The sequence below is a fragment of the Enhydra lutris genome, unplaced genomic scaffold (assembly GCF_002288905.1).
Source record: "Enhydra lutris kenyoni isolate GAN:26980312 unplaced genomic scaffold, ASM228890v2 scaffoldscaffold60, whole genome shotgun sequence".
Taxonomy (NCBI): Eukaryota; Metazoa; Chordata; class Mammalia; order Carnivora; family Mustelidae; genus Enhydra; species Enhydra lutris.
In genome coordinates, this window is record NW_019154144.1 from 3103803 (window position 1) to 3129321 (window position 25519).

Sequence of the window (25519 nt, forward strand, 5' to 3'; positions counted from 1 at the left end):
GGCAATAAAAGCATTAATTGAGAAGAACTAAAGATTACTATAAGCATATATCACATAGTCACTAGAGTGTGGTTCAGGTTGTTTCTGTTCTTTTTTCTTTCATTCCCTCATTAATAAACATTTAGTGAGGTCTGTTACTTTATTAAGTGCTAAGGTATCAATGAAGAGAAAGACTTAACTTTATCTTCAAAGGAACTCAGGGAATCTAGATCTGAGTTTTGTCTTTTCTGGGTCCTCATCTCCAGGGGCTCCACTATGCTGGTTCATCGTGGTGTATGTTGTAAGGACCTATTTAGCCAGAGCAGCTCCATCCTGACCCTGCCCGCCCCCCCGCCCCCCCAGGGAACTTACTTAAAAACAAGTCCCGGAAACCAGTCCCAGGTAACAAAGCCCAAATACAAGGGTGGGTCAGGTTAAGTGGAGGTATACAATCGATGGGGGTGCATACTGTCTCTCTAGCTACCAAAGAGTATGGGCCCCGCCCTTTGGGTGCCTTTTGGGCGCCAATTCTGACCAAGGTGATAGGCTAGTTCAAATATCTACTATTGGGTAAATTGTAATTCAATTGGTCACTTATGTGTGACCTAGCAGGACTGTGCAGCTTTCTCTGTGTTACAATCTCATTGGCCACCTGTGCGTGGCCAGGCCCAACCACATGGCCTTTGCCCTTAAAAGTTAGTCTATAATGCAGAGAGAGGTCGCCTCTTTGCAGGAGATGGCACTGGCCAGTCAGTTTGATTCTCCATGCTTGGCGCAAAATAAAGCTTTGCTTGACCTTCGCTTTGTATCAGTCTCGCTCCTTTGACCATGGACCCAACAACATAGACCAGCCCCTCAAGACCCTTTGCAAACTGACCCTCACCTCTCCTTCTTCACCTCAGCTACTTCTCCCTGACCTGCATACCTTATCCTCTTACCAGCCAGACCATACTTCACAAACACACTGCGTACCTTCTGCTTCTCCTTCTGCTTCAGTGTTGACATGTCATCAAAGCACATCTTTGCCGTGTTTGCCTTTTAATTCATGTCTTCCTTCCCTCCCCTAGCAGAGCTCTTTGTATTCTCTCTGGCCTTCTCTAGCACCTACTGAAGGCTCCGAGGGTGTGATTCTTAAGCATATGGGGAGCTTGTTCCCAGTGTAAGTGTCTGGGTCCCACTTCTAGAGCTTCTCAATGTCTGGGATGAGGTTCAGGAAGTGTGTTTTGGAAAAACCTTCCTGGGTAAGTCGGATATATTATCTCCGTGTGAGAACCATGGTTCCAAGTGTTAGGTTTAAGACATTACATTCCATATCTGTTTTTCCTGTATATATCTTTCTAATCACACTAGTTTGAGGTTGTCTCAAGGTAGAACATTGACTAAATTATTTTTAATTTTGGCACAGAATACATATAGGAACTGAAAACATTTTGCTATTAAGTGGTAGCCCTAGGGAAGAGGGATAAGCGTATGTATCAAGTACTTCAATGGGAATTTGTTTTTCTCTTATAAAACTCTTAGTAATTTACAAAAACCAAGTTACAGATGGTGCTTGCCAAGAACAATGCCAGATGATTTTTCAGAATATCTTGAGATGTCCCAATATTAAGTCCTAGAGTTGCCTCTTCTATATAACCTTGTCTTCTCCTTGGGGAGTGTATGAGGTCATTATGAGGCCCATTGAGTATCACGTCCTCTTTTCCTGACTCATCTAAATGAAGAGACAGCATGCAGTGAAACTTTCTCTCACTGTTCTGGTCTAGGCAGAGATAATTTTTTTAAAAATCAATAGTAAAACGCTCTTGGATGCCAGTAGATAACATCATATATTGTTTGATGTACATTTGAATTTATTTTGAAAAGACCTATCGAAAAATGAGTTCAGAACAAGATTCAAGTTTAGTTTCAATAGTAATTGGCGCTATTTGGATATTGTGTTTGATACCCATATTTTTAACACTTTTGTCCTGAATAAAATTGCTGTTATAAGATGTACTTCTGAACCAACACTATAGCAAGAATTAGGGATGAACTCACTCTAAGGGACATGTCTTGCAACTCCTCTAATAATCTGGCAGTGCTTGTGGAACCTGGCATTTAGTCAGTGCTTTCTAGATAATTAATGAATAGTTGTTAGTGGAGTTGTTTCAAAGAACTAATAGTGCAATTGTCCATCAATGACAGCAACATTACCTAGTCCTCCAGCAATAAGGGGTAAGCTTCAAGTGGTGGTTTTCCAGATAATGCGAATGATATGCATTGCCCCATCTAGAGTGCTGTGAGATCTAACCAATAAAAGTAAAGGATGACCTGTTAAATTTGAATGATTATATATAGTAGATAAACAATGAGCGCATGTACACACTTATGCCAAGAAATTTTTCATTATTTACCTGAAATTCAATTTAACTGGCATCCTATGTCTTATATGTCAACCCTAGCCTTACCTAAACTCTCTCACTCTGCTCCCCACACCTGCCCCAGGACTAGGCAGGCCTACTGGAATGAGGAATGCCTTCTGTGTCCCCCTAGCAGAACAAAAGAGCACTCCTAACTGACCTACAGTATCTTCATTAGAAGCTGCTTCTGATCATTGGAGCATACACTTCCTGTGCCTGATAAAGCAGAAAATTATTTCTTGGTTGAAAGATCCATAAAAACCACATTGATTATACCTCTAAATACAAGAAGAGCAGGTTTAGTGTGACCAGTTGGAAGGTACTGCCAGAAGCAAAATGGGAAAATAGGACTCTTATTTTAAATAGCTTACAAGGACTTCTACACTTGTAACCCCGCCCCAGCTCAGAAGATTAAGGAAAGTTCTCCGATGTCTCTGGAATGGAAAAATTTACTTCCCCGACCCGCAGACACTGAATTTCGACGGAATTACCAAGTTCCAGCTAAAATTCCCGAGTTGCAGGATTTTAGTTTCAAATATGGATGCTACTCAAGCCTACCAGTTTCTTCTCAGGGTCTAGGTAAGTAAGTACACCTGTAGCTTTGAAAGCAACTTCAGAGATTCTGTTCTTGTTCCAAGATTCTTCGGCACGCAGGGTCCCGGCAGGTAATCTTGGTAATAGTTAGGAAGAATGCCAGTTTTCTCTGCATCCCTGCAAGGAATCAAAACTCTGTCTAGCTTCAAACCCAAGGAATGAGTAAGTCTTGGAAAAGAACTGATTGCGTATGCTATGAAATGAATACATGTTCTGCCTTGTGGTGGGGAGGCGGCGGGCGGGGGGGAAAGCAGTTGTTGGAATTGGAAAACAAAAGGAAGGCTCCAGTTGTTATAAAATTACCAAAGAAGAGACTGGGTAGGATTCAAATTAGACTTGTCAGTTATCCACTGGAGGTTTAACCACATGGTACATCTATCAAATATCTTCAGATTTGACAACCATTCTAATGATCCTGATTCCTACTGTTTTCAACAGAGCTTTTTAAAAGTCCCATGGCCAAGCCATCTCGAAGCTACTGGTTAAATGTATAATTTGGTGTCAGTCTGAGATAGTGATCTATTCCTGGCATGGAGTTGGAACCAAGTAGTGCTGTAGACAAAAATCACAGGGATAGAAGCTTAGCATCTTGAGGTTAGAAGATAGCCTAGAAATCACCTCATCTAGATCCTCACACCATATGGGAATCCCCTTTATCCCGTCCTTGCCAAGGGGTGATGTCATCACTTTCGGGGGGAGTGCCCCACCCCCCAAGACAACGTTTTCATTTTTGGATACTGTTGGAAAGTTCTCAACAGCTGGAACCTCCCTTGCTTAAACTTTGGCTTTGGCTTTGGTTCTACTTCCTCCTACCAGCTGGCGGTCCCTGTAAAAGGGACATATAGGATCAAAAGCAGTATTTAAGGTGTCCTTAAGATTTACAAAGGTTGGGCATGTTGTAGAAATTAGGGTCTTCCATCATGTTTTCATTGCTTTTTTTTTTTAAAGATTTTATTTATTTATTTGACAGGCAGATCACAAGTAGGCAGAGAGGCAGAGGGGAAAGCAGGCTTCCCGCTGAGCAGAGAGCTGGATGTGGGGCATGATCCCAGGTCCCTGAGATCATGACCTGAGCCAAAGGCAGAGGCTTAACCCACTGAGCCACCCACCAATTTTTTGCCCCAATAATTCCATGACTATCAGAACCCACATTAAATGAACAATACTCAGATTCAAACAAATGATTTTGATTTTGCTTGCACATGATACATCAGTCTGAATTATTTATTAGTCTAAATGTGCAATGAGTGCTGGCTGGACATATTTTCACTGCTCATCTGCACACACCTGGGTCACTGAGGGACTCCTCTTAAGGTGTCACCCAGTCTGCTCAGGAGATGGCACGAAAGGGAAAGTAGCTTCTATGAAGGCATTTGTTTACTAAGGAGCTGGTGAATGTTACCGTCCCACCATGCTGACCTGCAGAAGAGTTGAGCTCAGGGAGAACTTTTCTGAGAATGGTAGTCACACTCTGGCCATCAGCCCCAGTCACCCCCACTGCTAGCATCCACCCACCGTCCTGGGTCCCAGCAGCTCTGCATAGCCTGAATCATGGGAGGAGTGTCTTCTACTGTGGCTCACTTTCCAGTACCTCAAGGATGCTGACTAAACTCCAAGTGGGGCTCGGGGCTGTTGGGGGTGTGTTTGACAATTAAGGGCGGGAATTCTTTGCTCAGTGACAGCCTCCGTGTCTTTCCTTCCCCTGTGTCCCCCTAGTTCCTGCTGTGCTGCATAGCCACCTGAGGAATCAAGAACTCACAAAGAAGCAGACTATATACCAAAGCGATTACGGAAAATCCCATCTGGATTTCTTAACGATTTTAGACTCATTTACTCCCTCTCAAGTCACAGAGTACCTTCAGGGTGTTTCTTACAAAGGTAGGAGGTCTTAAAAAGATGGGAGGAGGTCTCGAGTTACTATTGAATAAATTTACAGATAGTAATACGTTGCTTTTCATGCCAAATAGAAATCGTTCCAATGTTTAGCCACTGGAGCTAAATGTCCACAAGAAGATAAACACTGCCTCAAAGAAATCCTATAGTTCTGTGTAAACCTCAACCCACTGAAAATAAATTTGTCTTAAAAGAGGCCCCAGGGACTGTAACCCCCCTTATTAAAAAAGAAACATCTAGCCTTTCGCTCCTCTCTGATCTCACTCATTTCGCTCCTTCAGCTTCATGGTTGCATTTCTCCAGGATGATCTCTGGTTTTATTACAGTGAAGTGATTTCTTCTGTGGGTGTTTGTGCTGTCTCACAGTTTTGTTTTATCTTACATAATCTTTATTGCCTGTTTGATGGTACTTTTGGTGATAGGCTTTTTAGGGTACATGAGAATCCCTGTAGAACATGTAGAACATCCTCCAAAAGGGCAAAGGCCATTCTCAGGGCAGTGTTAGTTGTATTACGAAGACTTATCCCAGCTCTGGGCCTGGGGACTGGAATCTGCTTGGGAGCATCTCAAGGATGGCTGGTCAGCCTGTGCATGTGTAAAATGTCAACTCAGAGAATAGGAGATGGAAGAGAGGAGACGAAACTCTTCTACCAGCTGCCCTCAGGATCCACTGCTGGTGATCACACTTGCTGTTACTCCCCATTTTTGAGCATATGCCCCCATGCAGACATATTTATTTCTATAAAGAATATTCATACCCCACTAAACTAGTGTATTATGTAAGTTATAAAACATATTAAATGCTGAAGAAGGAAGTAAAAAGCAATATAATATAATGTTATAGAACATAAATATGTAGAATATAAATACAGGTTCTAATATTTCTTCCCACATGCCACGGACCACCTTCAACCTGCCACTTGGTACTTCAGGCTATGTGGCAGCCACTGCCTTGTTTTGTGCCCTGTGGTCAGGCTTGACTTGGAATGTCCACCAGGTCCTCATTAACTCCAACTGCTCCCTGCCTCCTAGCTGTCTTGGGTCCCCAATCTCTGTCCTTTGCCTGTCCCCAGCTACAATAAGAAGAGTTTGGTCTTCTGAAATCCTCTCTGAAACTCTTTAATGCTAGGATCTTGTGCCCCACACAAAACTGAAACCTTACTGTAGGCAAGTCTGGTGAGGGGGTGTGCATGGGTGTGTATGTGTGTGTAAGGAGGGGAAGAGGATACCTTGCATGATTACAGACTGAGGGTTGATGGCCCAAAGGCCGTTAAAAGAGCTCAAATGTTGGGTTTCAAGAAGTACCAGAAGCAGGTGTTTTGCCTCACTCTAAGGCATGAGCAGAAGCCTGTGTTTGCCATCAGGAGCCTTGTTCCTCTCAGCAGATGCTTCTGGGCCAGTTTGACCCCTCAGAAGGAAACAAGAGGCTCCTTGAGGTCAGCTGCTCGGATCTTGCAGGGAGGCAGAACAGAAGCTCCCCATCAAGCCCCAGCCTGCTTTCCATTGTTTTTCCCAGCTTGGGTTCGTATGTATAAAACCGTAGTCCGCATTCTGTAATGGACCCCTTTCACCTCTGGAGCCACATCTGTTTGACCCCAAACAGATGAGTCCACCCAAAGCAGATGGAGGCTTCCAACTGCCCAGGGACTTGAAATGCAGGTGGCATTGAGGCTTCTCTGCCTGCGTGGAAAAACCAGGTGGCTGCTGGCACCTCTGTCCTTGGTTGTGTGTGTGTGATTTGTAATCCAGCCTTGGTGGTGCCCCCCGAGGGTGAACCAAGGATGCCACAGGTACTTTGACAGCCTCTGCTCTACTTGGATCTACCTTCTCCAAGATTCCTAGCATAAGCTGATTTAGTTGGACTCTTCCAGTTGGGTTTTCTCCCCAAACAAGTGAGACATGATCTATTACCTAACAAGGTAGCTTTAGGGCCAGTCTAGGCCTTGGTTGCTTTTCAGGTATCCTGCTGTCCTGGGGCCCTCAGGATGGCACTGGCGGCAGGTACCTGGATGCTCAGGCCTCAGAGCCTTGCCATTTTCCACAGACTAGGGCCTTTATAGGATCTACGGGTTTTAGTTTCTCTTTCCTAGTTTTGCTTTCGAATGACCTACTCCTCAGCCAGCTATGCTAGAGGCTGACAAGCAAGTAGGAGGTTCCTTTTGAATTATTATGCCCCCAAACTCTTGTCATTTTCTAGTCATTTAATTGTCATTAGTATCTGGGATGACGCCAATGCTTTTCGGACGGTGAGTGTCTCAACAGAGCTCCTGCATGGTAGGGCTGAGCCAGTATGCAAAAGAATAAAAAACTTGGCAGCTACACTAGGCTGAATGAATTATTACCACCTTACTTAAAGTATTTTGCTGGATTCTCCCTCTTAGAGAGTATTGGGGCCCAGAACAGGTACATTTTGAAAGAGAGGGGAAGGGAAAGGATGCCCATCAGGGCCCAAGACAGGGGGCAAGGGAGATGGTGGGATAGAGAAGATTCCAGGAAGACAAGATGAAGCTGGGGAAGTAAGAAAGGAGGAGCAGCTGAAGGCAAACCTGTTGTTTCCAGTAATCCTGTGTATCACTATCTGGTATTGTGTTCTCTATGACAACTTGAGAGATTTGAACTGTCTTTAGTGGCCATTCTGTTTTCAGAATCGTCTTAATCTCCGAGTGATTCAGACCACCAGACCACCCAGAGGCTTACCCTTTGCGCCTCCATTATTTATTAGTAAAGACTGTCATCTCCCTATTTATCCCCCCCTTCCTTTAAAAGACAAAATTATCTGAAATCTTGTTTTCAGAATCTTTCAGCTATCACTCCCTCCCCATCTCTTCCAGTCAAAACTCCCATGCATATGGCTATCCAAATGGGAATTTCTTCCTAGGGTGTGATTCAGTATTGTTCAGAATATATCCACTGACTGGAGGAATTTCATTAACTGAATAAATCACTTGATACAAAGATAAATAAAAAACAAATCCTCCCTTTCAAAGAACTCACCATCAGGGGTGGGAGACAGACACACAGGTGTAATGTGATAAGCTCTGTAATTGAAGTAGTCTATGGGTGTATTAGAAGTCTGCAAGGGGTACACCCCCGCCCCTGTGGGTTGAAAGAGCATTAGGGAAGGCTGCTCTGAGGAGGCCTCTTTTAAGGGTCAAGGGCAGATCAGCACGACAAGGAGAAGCAAGGCCATTCAGAGGGATCAGAGGGAACAGCATAAACAAAAACATGGAGACATGAATCTGCATCTGTACATAATAAATACAGGTAACATTTGAATTGCAACTGATAGCCTTTTTGAACAGTTGTTTAAGTTGATTTTAAATTTGATACCATCTCATCTTTTTTATTCATTCATGCTGAACTTGATTCATCTTATATGCTTATCTTTGACATAAGAAGGATTTGTGTTTATTCATTTGCTTTTTTATTTAAAATTAACTCTTTGGTGTAAGATTTAACATAGAGACCTTTTAGGCTTAAAATGACAAGGACTGAAACCAGCAAATGTTGAGAGTACAGAGAGATCTGTTGCTGGTAGGCATGTCAAATAGTAGCGTCAGTGTAATATTCGTAACAGATCTGGCAGTTTCCCATAGAGTTAAACCTATATCTACCCCAAGACCCAGAAATTCTATTTTTGGGTATTTACCCAAGAGAAAAGAAAACATGCGTCCCCTGAAGGACTTCTACAAAAATGTCCGCAGCCACTGTTTTCTTAATAGTTCCAAACTGGATACGACACACATTTCCACCAACAGCAGGCTGTGAAAAACTGTTATATGCACAAAATGAAAAACTGCTAGGTAATTAAAAGAAAAAAAAGAATCAGTTATCATTGTGGTCAACAACATGAACTTCAAAAACATGATTCTGAGTGAAAGAAGCCAGACACAGATCTTATGTTTTGTGTGACTACTTTTATTCAAAGGACTCCAACAACAGGCAGCACTGCTCTGTGATAAATGAAATCGGAACAGTTTGTCTTGGGGTGGCATGACAGTTCTTTTTGGAGCAGTGGCAGTGCTCTTATTATATGGGTACGAGTTACATGCACGCAGGTATCAACCCATCAAACCCCTCATGAAGGACCAGCGTGTTTCACTTTGTGAAAAGTATCCCTCAATTTAAGACAATGCTGAGGTCAAAAAAGATATGGAGCACCGTGGGGATGTCAGGTCACAAAAACAAAGAACCAGGAAGAATTGGAGAGTAAGCCAGGACCACACACACACACACACACACACACACACACTCCTGATCTTTAGACCCCAGCTGACACTGAGCAAGGTCACAGGGACACTGCACATGATAACATGGTACCATTCCCACTCTTCCTTTCTTTTGGTTTCTGCTGCACAGATGGCAATTGCTAGGAGTGAGAAAAATTTTACAGCTCCACTTTGTGATATTAAAAAGGTATACACACACACACACACACACATATATATGGAAATATGGAATGAGAATTAGGGAACTATAGCTGTTCAGAATAGGACAAGATTCCTTTAACTTTCGAGATGAGGATGTGGAGGCCAGGGAATTGAAGGGCCCTCTCATGGTCAGTTGTCAGTCAAAGATAGCAAGACACACTAACAGTTGGTGGGTAGAAAAACAGCCCCAGCTTCGAGGAAACTCTGGGAACCATAGCCTGTATTGTTTTTTTTGTCATGACTATTTATTACTATGTTCTTGGTCATAAAGGGTAAGGCAGACCAGGCCCTGCCTAGGTGTTTCATACACAGCATTCCTAATCTAGTCCAACAACTATATAAGGTGAGTCCTATTTATGTATTCAAAGATGAGGAAATGAAGGAATGGAGAGGTCACATGATTTGCTAATGCTCTCCAGGACAGAAAAGAAACCCAAATCCGCTTCACTCAAAACACCATACTTTTTCCAGGAAGCCTTGCTAATCCTTAAAATATTAAGTTTACTCTTTTTTAATCAATAATTATACACTTGTGACTTTTTAGGTGTTAGACATATACCCTTTGATTATTTTGGTCTTATCCAATTTGTCTATAGATTACTTTTATACGATACTTGCCTCCTTCCTAGAATTCTCTATTTAGCACTTAATAGTTAAATGGAAAACTTCATTTTATTTTTCTTTAATTTTCAGACAGACAAATTCTCGATCGCTTTCTCCGCTCTCACTGTGACTTTGGCATGGGACAGAAAAATAAAGGAAACAGTTCAAATGAAAAAAATTGAAAATCAATAAAACACTGGATCATTTTCTCAATAATGGAAAAAAATAAGATCTAATTTGTTCCAAATAATATATTCATGGATTTATGTAATTTTGTTTTGTTTTACTTTGTTCTTAAAGAGTAAAATCATTTAAGGCCGTAAATCCTCCCCCCACCAATGTATCCAATAGGTTTTGCTATAATTTTTTTCCTTTTCTTTTCTGGGTATTTACTTTATGGTTTCAATTTTGATTATATCTCTGACCTAGAAATAATGTAGAAGAGGCTTTTTAGTTTTCCAAAAATTAGAGGATTTTAAAAAAACTTTTTATTGTTGACTTTATATAAAAGTTTTTAAAAAAATCTTTGTTTTGGGAAATTTAGCAAAGTTTCCTTTTATGCTAAGTGTGTGATTTGTGTATTACATGAATATAAGAAGAGAAAAAAAGTATGGTTTATTGTATTTCTCAAATCCCTTATATCTTTGCTTTAATTGTATATTTGAACAGCCAAATTCTGAAAGAATAATATTAAAAACATCCCACAGTAAAAATGTTTCCATTAATTTTATTGTATTTCTGGGGCTTCATGTATATTTATATACTATATATTACGTATACATTTATGTTTGTATATATAAATATATATATATATATAGCTGCTATCTTGTTTATAAATGTTTTTGACTCATAGAGAGTTTTTTCAGTGATTAACTTTTTTCTTTCATTACATACTATTCCTCTTTGACTTCATTAATAATTTTGGCCATGAGTTACATTTTAATTGATATTAAGGTTGCCATTCACGCTTTGTTTTTCTTTACCTTTTCTTGGTATACATTTGCCTTCCCTTAATTTCCAATCGTTCTTTGTAAATTTCTTTCAGTTTGCTGTTAGAAATACCTTATGTAGGGGTTTTATATTATAACTAATATAAGAATTTAGTCGATAGTATACAATAATTATGATGCTTAACATACTTGGTTTTATGATTTCCATATTGTTTTTTCTTATTCTTTGTTGTTCTTTTTAGTCTTACTTTTCCTAATTTTCTTCATTTTTTTCTTACACTGTTAATTTATTTTTAGAGAGAGAGAGAGAAAGAGAGCGTGAGTGGGGGGAGGGACAGTGGGGCTACTGCAGAGCCCCACTTGGGGCTCAATCCCACAAACCTGAGATCATGACTTGAGCCAAAATCAAGAGCTGGATGCTTAACGGACTGAGCCACCCAGGTGCCTCTTACACTGTTAATTTTTTTTTTTAGGATTTTATTTATATATTTGACAGACAGAGATCACAAGCAGGCAGAGAGGCAGGCAGAGAGAGAGGGGGAAGCAAGCTCCCCGCTGAGCAGAGAGCCCTATGCGGGGCTCCATCCCAGGACCCCGGGATCATGACCCGAGCTGAAGGCAGAGGCCTCAAACCACTGAGCCACCCAGGCGCCCCTACACTGTTAATTTTCAAATCATACTATTTTTCACTATACTAGCAACTTTTTAAAACCACACATGGGCATTGCTAAATTTGGATTTCTTTATTAATATATAAAAATTACACTTTCCTATGCTTCCAGTATCTTTTCCTTATAATTCCGCCCTTCTCCAGCTTGAGAGATCATCTTTAATTTCCCATCCCATATCGTACTTCCTACTCCCACCTGAGCACTCACACAGATAGTTTGGAATTACTGCATCAAGCTTTTCTTAGGGATTTCCTTACAATTTCCTGTCCTATTTAAAGAAGACTTAAAGCATATAAATTTTCAGTCATACCATCAGTATCATCCATTTATGTTTAACTATCACTTATTCATGCATTATCTTGTTTTCCCAAATGACTAGATCCACGCTTTGACTTACTTTTATTCTGTTAGAATAGTTTCTATGTATTTCCTCACATGGGTTACAAGGGTGGCGACACGTTGAATCCTTACTTGTCCCAAAATGTCATTCTTTTGATTAAATGATATCTTGCCTGGGTATAGAATTCTTGGAACTTCAATTTTCTCAAGAGGCCACAGTCATTCCATTGTCTTTTGGTTGAGAGTATAATTTGTAAGTCAGATACTGGTCTGGTTCAATTACTGCCATAAGTGATCTGGGCTTTTGGTTTTGTTTTTTTGGAAGTTTATAAGACTTTCTCTTTACCTTTGGACTATTTCAGTAACTTTTTGAGGCTATGTTCAGTTTCATTTGGAATTTTTCTGTAACTTCAGGTAATTTTATTTCATATTTTTTTTATTATGGCCTTTCTTCTCTATGATACTCCTTTCTTTCTGAATATAATAATATTTTGGAGGAAAGGCTTCCTGGATCTGTCTTTTGAGTCTTTTTGATTTTTTTGTTTATAGTTTCCCTTTTTTGGTATTTTACTTATTTATTCATTTATTTTTATTCTGTTCAGTTAACATATTGTACATCATAAGTTTTTGTTGTAGCATTCAACCATTCATTATTTGCACCTAGTGCTCACCACATAGTTTCCATTTTGAAAAATGTTTTTGACATGTGTTGTATATTTCCTCCTTTTGCCCACTCAGAACATCAGTTTGGTTCTTAGCAATGAATGTTGTGTTTATCCACTTTTAAATTCCAGGCATCAAATTTTATTTTACCATTAATTTTGTAAAGGTTAGGTCAGTCCTTTGGGGCCTCTGAGCCAAGAAAAATGAGCCCTAGAGGAAGGATGGTCTTTGTGTGTTTACTGGATGAGCAGTGGGGGGTGGGGGTGGTGCTGGGCCAACACAGAAGGGGTTCACTTGCTGCTGAAGTGCTCACAAAAGTCCCATGCTCCCTCCAGGCTGCTCCAAGAACAGGATTGACTGCACAGACTGGGTAAAGTTTATTCTAATTGCAAACTCCTCCAGCTTTTATATGGTTATCTAAGAGTAGCTTGTATATGGGTAGTATATGTTTATCTATGGGTAGCTTGTCTAAGAACCACAAGCCACAAGGGGACATGTATGGCCATTCTGGAAGGCATAGTCCCACATCTGCCCATCTGGACCTATCAGAGAAGCCTGAAGTCTGAGATCCTTGTCGTGTGCTCCAGCAGACTGCCTTCTCCCATGGCTCTGTGCCTGCTGCTCTCTCATGCCACAGGGTTCAAGGAAAACAAGATTTGTGTCTACTTCAAATCTCTGAACAACGTGCAGCTTCACATACAGCCCAGCCCAGCCTCTCTCAATAGTGTACAGTTCGGTTGTTGAGAGGCATTGGAGTGTAGCCTTGTCTGCTTTCCTAGAAGTCCTGTGGGGCATCTCTCCTCTGCTCCCGTCCCTGAATGACAACTGCCAGCAAGATTTACATGGAGGGGGCAGCTTGACCACTAAGGTTTTTAGGGGTCTCTTATTTGGACCTGTTCCACTTTCCACTTTCATTTTGTATTGAAGCAGTAACATCCCCATGGTGTCTCATTTCTTTCAGATGGGTGATTTTCTACCTATGAGCTGGTGTTTGCCACACTTTAGCAGTTGTGGGCCAACACCTGAACATCAAGCTGCTGTTGATGTCTTTCTTGGGAGTACTAGGGATTTAGCTGTGGCCGGCCCATAACTTCACATGGATTCTTTCTTGGTTTAGTGTGTGCGGTGTGGGACTTCCTGACTACCTTCATGACACTCACTCCCCAGCACCGTCCATGCTCCCTTGGGCTCTTGAGTCACCTATCAAACATGGGTAGCCACTTCAGTCAATGTTTACTGAACGGCTATTCTATGTCAAGCAGTGTTTTTAGGTAATGGGAATTCATTAGTAGTGAGAAAGATACAGAGCATACATTCTAGAGTGAGGGACAGATCATAGGTAAAAACAGACATAATTACAGAATATAAGTGCTACACAAAATATGAATGGTGCTGTGATAGAGAATGACGAGAGGCTTCTATGGGGAAGGAGCATATAAGCTGGGCCTTTAAGAGGAGAAAGATCGGGGCGCCTGGGCGCCTCAGTTGGTTAAGTGTCCAACACTTGATTTCCACTCAGGTCATGATCTCAGGATTGTGAGATCAAGCCCCATGTCAGGCTCCGTGCTCAGCGAGGAGTGTGCTTGGGATTTTCTCTCCTCCTCTCTCTGCTCCTCCCCCTGATCGCTCTTTCTTTAAGATAATAAATAAATCTTTAAAAAGAGAGAGAGAGAGAGAGCAAACCAGGTGAAGAGATGAGGCAACAGCTTTTCAGGCTTGGGAAACAGCAAGGCAAGGCCATTCTGGTAGGAAAAATCTTGAAGTATTCTAGAAACTGGCAGAATGCCGAGTGACTGAGGTATGGGGAATTGGCTGGGCACAGGGTGCAGAGGGACAGTCATAGAAAAGGAGGCCAAGGAGGCAAGGCTCAGATCACGCACGGCCTGAGTGCTGCTGACTGTTGACTGTATGGTCTCTGTTCTTCTTGTTTCTGTGCTCCAGATTACTTAATACATTCCTGTTGACTCAAGTTGTAGATCACTCATGAACATGGCTTGGTTGGATGCTAATCCTCCTCTTCAAACTTGGCTGGTAAAACTTTGTCTAGGACTGGATTTCTTAGCCACTGCACACCATGTAGATGCATCTTAGGCTTTCCACCTATCTCTAGGAGAAAGCTCCAGACTCTGGGACTCCCAAAAAGGTCGCTCACCTCCCTCCTAAAAGACTTTTTTTAATGTTATAAAGTTTACTCTTTGTGAAGTTCTATGGGTTTTGACAAAAGCATAGAGTCATTGTACAGAATAGTTTCACCACCCTAAAATATCACCTGGGTTTCACCTATTCCATCCTCCCTCACTCTTCCCAAACTTCTTATTGCTTCTTTTGGAAATGGTTTTGGTATTCTAAGGGCAGGAGGGCCAAGAAAAGCCACACAAAATCTATTGCCTCATGGCAGACAGGCCCTTTCTGCCTGTGAGGGCTGCAAGACAGCCATCTGAACCAGAAAACTGCCACCAGACACCTAATATGCTGGCCCCATGATGTTGGAATTCTAGCTTCCAGAACAGTGAGAAATAAATGATTCTTGTTTATGTACTACCGAGTTTATGGTATTTTGTTATAACAGCCCAAATGGACTCATACAGCTACCCCAGCTGACCTATCCTAGTGACCCACAAACAAACTGTGAGTGGGAAATAAATGGGTTTTGTTGCATGCCACTGAGATTAATGCAGCATAGCTAAGTGATGCAGGCACAGTATCTAGATGAGACATCTCGGGAAACCTCAAGATGAAATAAAAGGCTTGGTAGAATCGGTTTACTCTCTTAAAAATATTAAGGCTAACTTGTGATCTCTGTCAAATAAATAAATAAAATCTTTAAAAAAATAAAAATAAAATAAAAAAATATTAAGGCTAATCCCCACTAAAAATGGGTAATGTTTAAAAAGTGGAGAGTGTGGTTGTGGTTCTTTTGTATTTTAAAGCCTGCCAAATAGTGAAGGCATTTTAAATACTGAAAACTTCAAATGTTCTCATGAGGCCAGTAGCCACTGCTTATTTTAATGTGCCAAAGGATGTGAATGATTGGTTTAATACTGTTCCTTCTCAGAGCAGATTGTCGAGACCAGATCAGTCAATGCATCCAGCATGAGTTAATTATGTAATACTAGTACCTCTATTATTATATTTCAAAGAGAGTAGTGTTTCAACACAGATAATGATTCTGAAATTATTTCTCTTGTGGAATCCCCTGATGGCTTTTTTGATTCCCTTTCTACTCTCCTGCAAAACTCACCCCCCCACACACACACCCAATTTAAAAAAAAAAAAAAAATTACATATAACAGATTTCTATGCTTTCCAGAAACATCTGTTCTTTGTATTTAACCTCCTGAGGAAACTGTGATATAAATGTTTAAATTTGTTCTATTTTTTTTAAAAAGTGCTTTCACAGCCCTTTTACGAAGATGGTGCCGAAAGCTAAGAAGGAAGCCCTTGCCCCTTCCAAAGCCGAAGCCAAAGCAAAGGCTTTGAAGTCCAAGAAAGCGGTGCTGAAAGGCGTCCACAGTCACAAAAAAAAGATCCGCACATCACCTACGTTCCGACGACCCAAGACTCTGCGTCTCCGAAGGCAGCCCAAATACCCTCGAAAGAGCACCCCCAGGAGAAACAAGCTTGATCACTATGCCATCATCAAGTTCCCCCTGACTACTGAGTCAGCCATGAAGAAAATAGAAGACAACAACACACTTGTGTTCATTGTGGATGTCAAGGCCAACAAGCACCAGATCAAACAGGCTGTGAAGAAGCTCTATGACATTGATGTAGCCAAGGTCAACACCTTAATCAGGCCTGATGGAGAGAAGAAGGCATATGTTCGGCTGGCCCCTGACTATGATGCTTTGGATGTTGCCAACAAAATTGGGATCATCTAAACTGAGTCCAGCTGGCTAAATCTAAATACAGTTTTTTCATGATAAAAAAAAAAAGTGCTTTCACAAATGGAAGAGTAGAAAAATAACATCACTTGAAATTAAAGACTGCACTAATTTATTTAAAAATGAAAGAAAAAGAAAAATCACAATGGGGCATTTGAAGTTGAATTTTCATTATGTCCTAATAATCTCTCTGCATAGGAAGTGTATGAGCCAGAGTAATGCTTCTCAACCTTGGCTGCATGACAGAATGACCTGGATAGATTTTTAAAATCCTGATGCCCTGGCCACTTCCTGGACCAGTCACATCAGAAATTCTGGGCATGGAACTCAGCAGCACTTGGTTCTAAATTTCTCCAGGTGATTCTAATGTTTATCAAAGATGAAAAGCCACTGACCTAAAGAAGTGACCTAGCTGGCACCTGTTAAGGTCAAGTTGTTAGTTCAGTCAAGGTCTGAGCAGGAAAGAGAATCCACCCCATTTGTTTCATATGAGAAAGCTTAAATGGAGTACTGTTTAAATGGACCAGCAATAGAAGGAAGCTATTACCATCTCTAGGCTTGATGGAAAATGTGACCGGAGCCCAGTGAGACTCTGATGCGTGAAGAAGCCCCTGTCCCAGGGGAGCTGTAGTTAGGGAGGGATAGAGACACACTGCCAGAGACATGGAACAGGGAGAGATGGGGGAAGAAATACTCTGCTCTCATTTTCTCCTGCCCTTGAACAGAACCTGACCCCTTGTCAATGGCTCCCATTGACCAAGCCCAACGGACTCCCTCCAGAAAGATGTTGAGGGAGAAACAGTGCAAAGGGTCAGCTTCCAGTGGTACAGAGTAGCTAGAGAAGGACATGAAAGGGGCTTTTGGGGGCCTAATCAAATTTAAGTAACACAACCAGCCAAACTTTCTGAACCAAAACCAAAAGCAGAGTGTGCGGCCAAGTACTGAATATGATTTCTAAATGTAATTTTATAAAATGCCTTACAAAATATAATTATTCATTTAAAGAATCATCTTAAAAAATAATCACACTTCATGAAAATTGGGATTGTTCCAGAAGATCTAAGGTATATGATTATGAACAGTTTAAACTTTATCATTCATTCAACATTTATTTCAGAATATTTTTTAAGAGCTTTTGTGCCAGACACTGTGCCATGCTAGATACAGAATCAAAGACATTAGAAACCATGTGTACATACTTCTGGGTAGAGTATTCTGTAAATGTCAATTATATCATTCCTACAGTTCAAATCTTCTGTATCTTTACGGATTTGCTTTTGGAGAGAGGGTTGTTCAAGTCTCTGACTATAATTGGGATTTATCTATGTATCATTTCAGTTCCATCAGCCTGTCCATTCCCTTCCTGTATTTTGAAGCTGCATTGTTAGGAGCAAACACAGTTCTATGTCTTCCTGAAGAACTGACCCTTTTTCATCATATATGGGTCCTCTTTAATCCTGATAATTTTCCATATTCTGAAGTCTACTTTGTCTCATAGTAATGTAGCTATTTCAGATTACTTTTGGTTAGTTTCTGTGTGATATGATTTTTTCCATCCTTTTACTTTTGTCTTTTTGTTTAAAGTGGGTCACTGTGTGTGTATATACCACATCCTCCTTATCCATTCATCAGTTGATGGGCACTTGGGCTGTTTCCATAATTTGGCCATTGTAGATAATGCTGCTATCTACATCAGGGTGTATGTGTCCCTTTGAATTAGTATTTTGTGTGTGGGGGAAGAAGGAAATAGGTGATAGGGGTGACGGAGGGCACTTGTGTTGATCACCAAATGTTGTATGAAGTGCCCAATCCATGTATTGTATGCTGAATATTAACTAATTGGAATTTAAAATAAAAATTTCAAAACTAAAGTGGTTTTCTTGTGTATAGCAATGGTTGGATTTGCTTTTTTATCCAATCTGATAATCTCTCTTTTTCAATTGGTGTGCTCCTGGAATGCACATTTGATGTGATTATCATCATGATCAGTTTAAGACTTACCATTTTGATATCTGTTTTCCATTTTATTTCTTATGTTCTTTCCCCACTCTTTTTCTCTCCTCTCTTGGATTAATTCAGCATATTTTTATTATTCCATCTTTGTCTCCACTATTATTATTTATGCTGCTTTTCCAAATAATTTTTAGTGTTTCCTTTAGTTTCTCCAATATGCATCTTTAATTAATATATATCCAGCATCAAATATTTTACTACTTCCTATGTAGTTTAAAGACCTTATAATTGTATATGCCTAACTCCCCCATTCTTTCTTTTGTGCTATTGTTATTATACATTTTATTTTAACCTATGCTATAAATATATAATACATTGCCATTATTTTTCAGGCAGCTTTCTTTTAGAAAAATTAAATTTTATATTTATTTATTGTATTTCTGGCTCTCTTCATGTCTTTGTGCCGATCTGAGTTTCTGTCTGATGCTATATTCCCTTAGCATTTCCAAAGCTTTTCCTTCTGGGGTAGACTTTAGTGTGAGAGTTAATGTTAATCTTGTCATGAGCTGGGCTGGCTTTGAGGTTTGTTGTTGGTAGGGTTATCCTCGGTACTACAAAACCTTCGAATTCTTCTCAGATTTTGTTTGAGAATGTTTACTTCTCTTTCATTTATTGAAGATATTTTTGCTAGGTTCAGAATTTTTGTTTGACAGATTTTTTTTTTTTTTTTTTGCTTTTAACATTTAAAGGTGTTACTCCATTGCCTTATTGTTTGCACAATTTCTAACAAGTGTCGTAATTCTTATTCTTAGTCCTCTGCAATATGTCTTTTTTCCTGTGGTTGCCTTCAAAATTTTCTTTTCTTTCTTTCTTTCTTTCTTTCTTTCTTTCCTTCCTTCCTTTCTTTCTTCCTTCCTTCCTTCTTTCCTTCCTTCCTTCCTCCCTTCCAGGAATTTGAGTATAACATTGAGGTTTTTGTTTGTTATTTTGTTTAATTTTTGTATTTATCCTGCCCAATGTTCTCTGCTTTGGCTTGTTGTCTGTCATTAATTTTGGGAAATTCTTAGCCATTATTTCTTCAATATTTCTTCTGCCCTAGACATTTCTTATCGGACATTGTCAGACAGCTCTTGAATATTCTGTATTGTTCACTTATTTCTGCCCTATTTTCTCTTAGTGTTTCGGTTTGGCTAATTTCTATTGGCCTGTCATCAAATTCACTGATTCTTTTCTTGATCGTGTCAAGTCTACTGATGAGTCCATCAAAGGGAGCTCATCTCTATTTCTACATTTTTCATTTCTAGCATTTCCATTTGATTCTTTCTTGTGGTTTCCATCTCTTTGCTGACATTACATATTGTCTGCATTTCCATTAGAATTTACTATAATAATCAGAGTTTAAAATTTCCCATCATATAGCCCCAACATTTTTGCCATCACTGAGTCTTCTTCTGTTGACTGCTTTGTCTCTTGGCAGTGTACCAATTTTTTTAAATTGTGCTTCAATGTGCTTCATAACTTTTTGCTGAAAACTGAACATCTTGTTTGTGACGGTAGAAACTGGAGTAAACAACTTTCATGACAGGAAACTGGTGTTCTTTTTCTTCCAGTAGGCCTTTTGTGTGGAAGTTAGGGTTAATACAGACAGGATGGGACTAAATTTGAGGTTTGTTGTTGCTATGGTTACCTTCAGAGCACCACAGGCTTCAGTTTCCTCTAACAATACCCTGTAGTATAACACCACTTTGTAGGGCAGCAGCTGGCTTTTCAGAGGATGTTTTCAATTCCTGCTCCCTCCTCAACTTTGGGTCCTTTGTATGTAATGCACCTCTTGAGAATCCATTTGCAATTCTCCCAGCAGTATTCTACTGTTACTCATTACTCACAGCTTGTTAGTTTCATGGTGGGAGGGTGTTCTTTGTTGTTCTGGTTCAGCCTTATTCTTAGTCAGATACTATGTTCCTGGGTCTTGGGATGTGGCCTTTTTGGGTCTCCTACCTCCCTTCCAGCCATAGTTCCGAGCCCAGTCCTTGTTTCTGTCCCTCCCCCATGAGTAGAGGATGTTTTCATTTCCTTTCCCTCAGCTGCAATGCGTTTTCACCTGTACTCTAAAGGCAGTGTTATTTTCTTTCCCCCTACAGGTTAAAGTTTTTATTCCATAGGGTAGAAGAGAGTCTGGGTAGGGTTTCATGTTCCTCCTGTTGTAGCTGTTCTCCCTAAGGCTTGCACCGTGTTTTCTCTGGAGAATCACCAGTCCCTTCTATGAACTTCTGTTGGCATCCACAGAGAAGTCTGCAAGCAGGTGGGAACTTCCCTTATATGTGCTGCCTCACTGGGCTCCACACACTCTTGCCAGCCCATATTCAGTCTCCATCAAATTACTAACTCTTCTTGCTGAATTCTTTCTGGTGTCAAGCTCTTCTGTCCCCGGTCAACAAATAACTAGTTCCCATTTCATCCTGCAGGTGCCTGTATTTCCTTAAATTTAGGACTAGTTGGTTGCTCTCTGTGATAAGCACAAAACAAGTTGCAAACTTGCAGCTTATCTAGTTTTCTGTTCTTCTAAATGTGGAAATTCTACTCTTTCTAGGTTCCCAGATCTCAGAGTAGAAACAGAAAGTCAGAAATGTAATTTTTTTTTGTCTTTTAACAGTTTTCAACTTCCAGTTATAAGATAAATAAGTCCTGGGGATGCAATGTACAGAATGAAATAATTTGCAATTCTGTATCATATATTTGAAAGTTGCTAAGACAAGAAATCTTAAATGTTCTCCTGGCAAGAAAGAAATATGTAACTATATGAGGTGATGGGAGTTAACCAAACTTATTGTGGTGATCATTTATAATATCAACATTTATCAAATCATTACATTGTATACCTTAAACTTATACAATGTTAGGTATCAATTATATCTCAATAAAACTAAAAAAAAATAAAAGGATGAATGTTTTGGCATGTTAATTATATCAATAAAAAATCATACAGTGCTTTAAAAAATCTTCTTGACTAGCTTTTTATAATTAATTGGTGGATATAACTAATCAGTAGTCAGTTATTAACTAATTTTATTAGTTTTTTTTTGTTTTATTTTATTAGTTTAATTTTCTCATTTTTATAGTAACTATATAAACTCCCATAAAATAATTTGGGTAACATGTAATTAGAAATGTACAGGACCAACATGAAGAAAATTCGTAAAATTCTCTAAGGAACATGAAGTAAGTCTGGAGTAAATAAAGAGGCAGGATAGTTTCATACAGAGAATTCAATACTGCAAAAATACCACTTTTTCCTAAATTGACTTATAAATTTAATACCAATAGAATTTTCATGAGTATGGATAGCTGTGTATGTAACTTGACAAAAAAATTCTAAAGCTCATTTGGAAAGAATAAATGTCAAGAATAACCATGAAAATTTTAATCCAGAAGACAATTGGAGAAAATAATTAGGGGAAAATGTCCCTTACAAATATTAAAATGTGTCATAAAGTTACCATACTACACCCTGTCACAGGTGCAGGGGAAAATGAACAGATTAATGGAACAAAAATAGGCCAAGAAAAGACTAAAGTATATATGAGAATTTGGTATATAATAAAGGTGTCAGTATAAAACCATGGGAAGGAAATGGCTTATTAAATAAATGTCACTGAAAACCAACCACTGGGGGGGGGCATATTAGATCATTCCCTTAATAAATTGCAGATGGATAAAATAAGTAAATGTAAAATGTCTAAAAAATGAAACCATCCAGACACTAGAGGAATTTTTTTTTCCCCCTAGCTGGGGTAAAAAACAAAACAAAACAAAACAAAAAAACAGATTCTTTTTTTTTTTTTAAGATTTTATTTATTTATTTGACAGACAGAGATCACAAGTAGGCAGAGAAGCAGGCAGAGAGAGAGGAGGAAGCAGGCTCCCCGCCGAGCAGAGAGCCCAATGCAGGGCTCAATCCCAGGACCCTGGGATCATGACCTGAGCCGAAAGCAGAGGCTTTAACCCACTGAGCCACCCAGGCGCCCCAAAAAAACAGATTCTTAAATAAAGAGACTACTAAATTTGTCCACCCCAAAATTAAAAACCTTTAGTATGGCCAAAACAGCACCTACTTACCCCTTCTCCCCACACCCCAAAGAACCTCTGCCATAAAAGTGAGAGACAATGGAAAAAGTTTTAGTATCACGTATAACAAAGTAGCAATAGTAGATTCAAATAGGTTTTATAAATGAATCAGAAATTCACAAACACCTTAATGGAAAGATGGGCAAAGTTTTGCCATGCTGGCAAAGATGAACCAGACAGTGTTGGCAAGGTGGGAAAGGATGCTGTCACGTGTGCCTGGGGAGTGCATCCATTTGTTGCTGCTATTATAACAAGGTACACAAACTGGATGGCCTGAGACAACAGAAATTATTGTCTCACAGTTCGGTAGCCTAGAAGTCAGAAACTAAGGTGTTGGCAGTGCCCTGCTCCCTCCAAAGCCCCCAGAAGAGAATCCGTCCAGGCTTCCTCCAGCTTCTGCTAACCCTAGACGTTTCATGGCTTGTAGAAGCATTCAACCTCTGCCTCCATGGCACATGGCATTCTTTCCATGTCTTTGCAAGACCATCTTATCTCTCTGTGTCTCTGTCCAAATTTCCCTCTTCTCATAAGGGCATTCCTCAAATTGGACAAGGCCCCACCCTACAGAATATGACCTAGGTTTGGCAATATGTTTCAGAGTTCCCCCTCATGAATTGACCATAATGGGATCTTTGCACAAATGGGAAGAGTTACATGCCTGGTTTGGTTTTTAAATCAAAGCACTCCCTAAAACTGGAGAAAAATGTCAATGACTTTTATTTCCATTAATAAGGGAGTGATAAGTAAATTCAGAATGGAACACCATGTGTACATTCAGGTCTCTATTTATTGATAAAGAAACACAGTCTAGAAGTCTTGCTAAGTGAGAAAAAGTAGATTACAAAATGATGTGATTCCAATTCTATAAAATGGTACAACTTCACATTAGTGTAACATAAAACAAAAATACACTGTTGTATTGTATGTAAAGTGCACGCTGCCCTTCATCTGGAGGAATGGATATCAGATATCTCACATGCAGTGCTTCAAGTCAGAGTGTCTCCAGAGGCTTGGGGGCTCAGTCAGTTCAGCCTCTGCCTTCAGCTCAGGTCATGATCCCAGTGTTCTGGGATTAAGCCCCACGTTGGGGGTTCCCTGCTCAGTGAGGCGTCTGCTCCTCCCTCTGCCCCTGTCCCTACTTGTGCTCTCTCTCAAATAAATAAATAAATAAATAAATAAAAATCTTTTTAAAAAGCCAGAACATCTCCACACTTTTTATAAAACGCCGAGAGAGACCAAAGGTGATGGAGTTGTATGTCGTGAAGTTCAGAGGAAGAAGAGCCAAGCTAGCATGTCTAGCAGCAGAAACGGCTCTGCCATGTACTGACCATGTGTCTGCAGATGAGCCACACCCCATGTGGAAACGAAGATCACAACCGTTTAGGAGTTTATCCCCAAAGAACAAGCAGATGAAGTTTTAGGAGCTACTGGCAAAGTGAGAAGTGCTATTCGTTCATGCTTCTCCTGCACTAGGCATATTTCTAGGCTCTGGGGATTCAGCTAGAAAAAAGATAAATTTATGTCTGTGCAGCTTATATTCTGAAAATAGAAAATTGATAACAGGGGTATCTGGGGGGCTCAGTTGGTTAAATATCTGCCTTTGGCTCAGGTCATGATCCCATGGTCTTGGGTTCGAGCCTCATGTTGGACTCCCAGCTTGCTAGGGAGCCTGCTTCTCAAACCTTTCCCTCTGACCCTGCTCATGCTCTCTCTCTCAAATAAATAAATAAAATCTTTTAAAAAATTGATAACTAATAAACAAATGCATAATGTAATGACAGTTACAGAAGTACGAAGAAAAACATAAACCTATTATACAGATATGTATTTCACATATAATACATCATGTAAGTATATGATACACTGTGGAATTCAGGAATATGAAGGAAAATACAGCAGACTATTGACAGAAAGGCATGACGGGTTACTGTTTTAGGTGGCTTGGTCAGGAAGACATTTATAAGGGGGCATTGAGCTCATTTCTGACAGAAATCAGAGAGAAGGGGAAAATCTTGTAGATAGCTGAAGGAAGGGCCTTCCACATAGAAGGAACAATGGCAGAAGCCCGTGTGTTCTAAGAGAAGATCACTCTGATACTAGAGAAGCCAGAGGAGATAAGGTCAGGCAAGTAGAAGGGTGGACAGATCACAGGACCCACTGCAGCTATGGATTTTGTGTGTATGAGATGAGAGTCATGGCAGGGTTTTGAGTAGAAGATTGACATTACCCAACTTCTGCTTTTAAAAGATGGCTCTCCACATAGAATGTATAGTAGAGAGGCAGAAATTAAGACAGGAAGACCATCATGAGGCTAGTGCCAATGTCCAGCCAAGAGTCATGAGTTAACTCAGTCTAGAAGGTGTTGGTGGGGAAATTGAGGGATGGTTGGATTCTGGAGATATTTCAAAAGTAGAATCTATAGAATTTGTTGGTGGACTGAGAGGGAAAGAGAAGGAGATACTCCAAGAGTTTTTCCATAAGTAATTGGAAAAATGGAGCTGCTATCTGAGTTAGGGAAGGTGGAAGACTGGGGTTGGGTAATCAAGGTTCAGTTTTGGACAGGGTAGCAGTCAAATATAGTTGTTATTATTGCACCCAAGCAGGGCAAACTGATAAGAGAGTAAGTTTAATACTAGAGTTACTTTCCTCTTTGTTTCGCTCCCTGGTGAAATTTCCTCTCCACCCCACCCCCAACTTCATGTTAGTATCAATTACCTTCTCTGGTGATGGGATTAACATACCTGGGGAGGAGCAGAGAAAGGAGAAACCTAGCCTGATACTCTAATCACAAACCCTGGCAGTGAGGGGCATGCCACCACCGTGGGCAGAGCTCATCAGCATTGGCTGCTCCCAGCAAAAAAGCAGCAAGATTTTCTTTAGCAGGCATCTCTCTAATCATTAGTAATTGCTCTAGGGACCGAGTGGATACCACTCTAATCAATAAATGAGTACCTGGCAGGTTTTGCTGTCTGATAGCATGAACTGGAGAAGAAGACGAGCAGGCTCTGCTTTGGGAAGGTTAGAAACATCTCATGT

The 25519-nt window shown here is 40.2% G+C and overlaps 1 protein-coding gene and 1 pseudogene across 3 annotated transcripts in view; both read left to right on the forward strand.

The window, feature by feature from the left end:
- Nucleotides 1-10217, forward strand: part of LOC111158589 (testis expressed 26) — a 30947-nt gene extending 20730 nt beyond the window's left edge. For both annotated transcript variants that reach the window (XM_022520716.1, XM_022520717.1), the window contains 3 exons: nt 2781-2957; nt 4689-4850; nt 9989-10217. In XM_022520716.1, coding sequence (XP_022376424.1) covers nt 2781-2957; nt 4689-4850; nt 9989-10080 — 431 coding nt within the window. In that variant the 3' untranslated portion in view covers nt 10081-10217. The remainder of the gene's footprint in view (nt 1-2780; nt 2958-4688; nt 4851-9988) is intronic.
- Nucleotides 10218-15934: 5717 nt separating this feature from the next.
- Nucleotides 15935-16441, forward strand: LOC111158572 (annotated as a pseudogene). Its single transcript, XR_002641359.1, has one exon. The product of XR_002641359.1 is annotated as a 60S ribosomal protein L23a pseudogene (transcript).
- The last annotated feature ends 9078 nt before the right edge of the window (nt 16442-25519 follow it).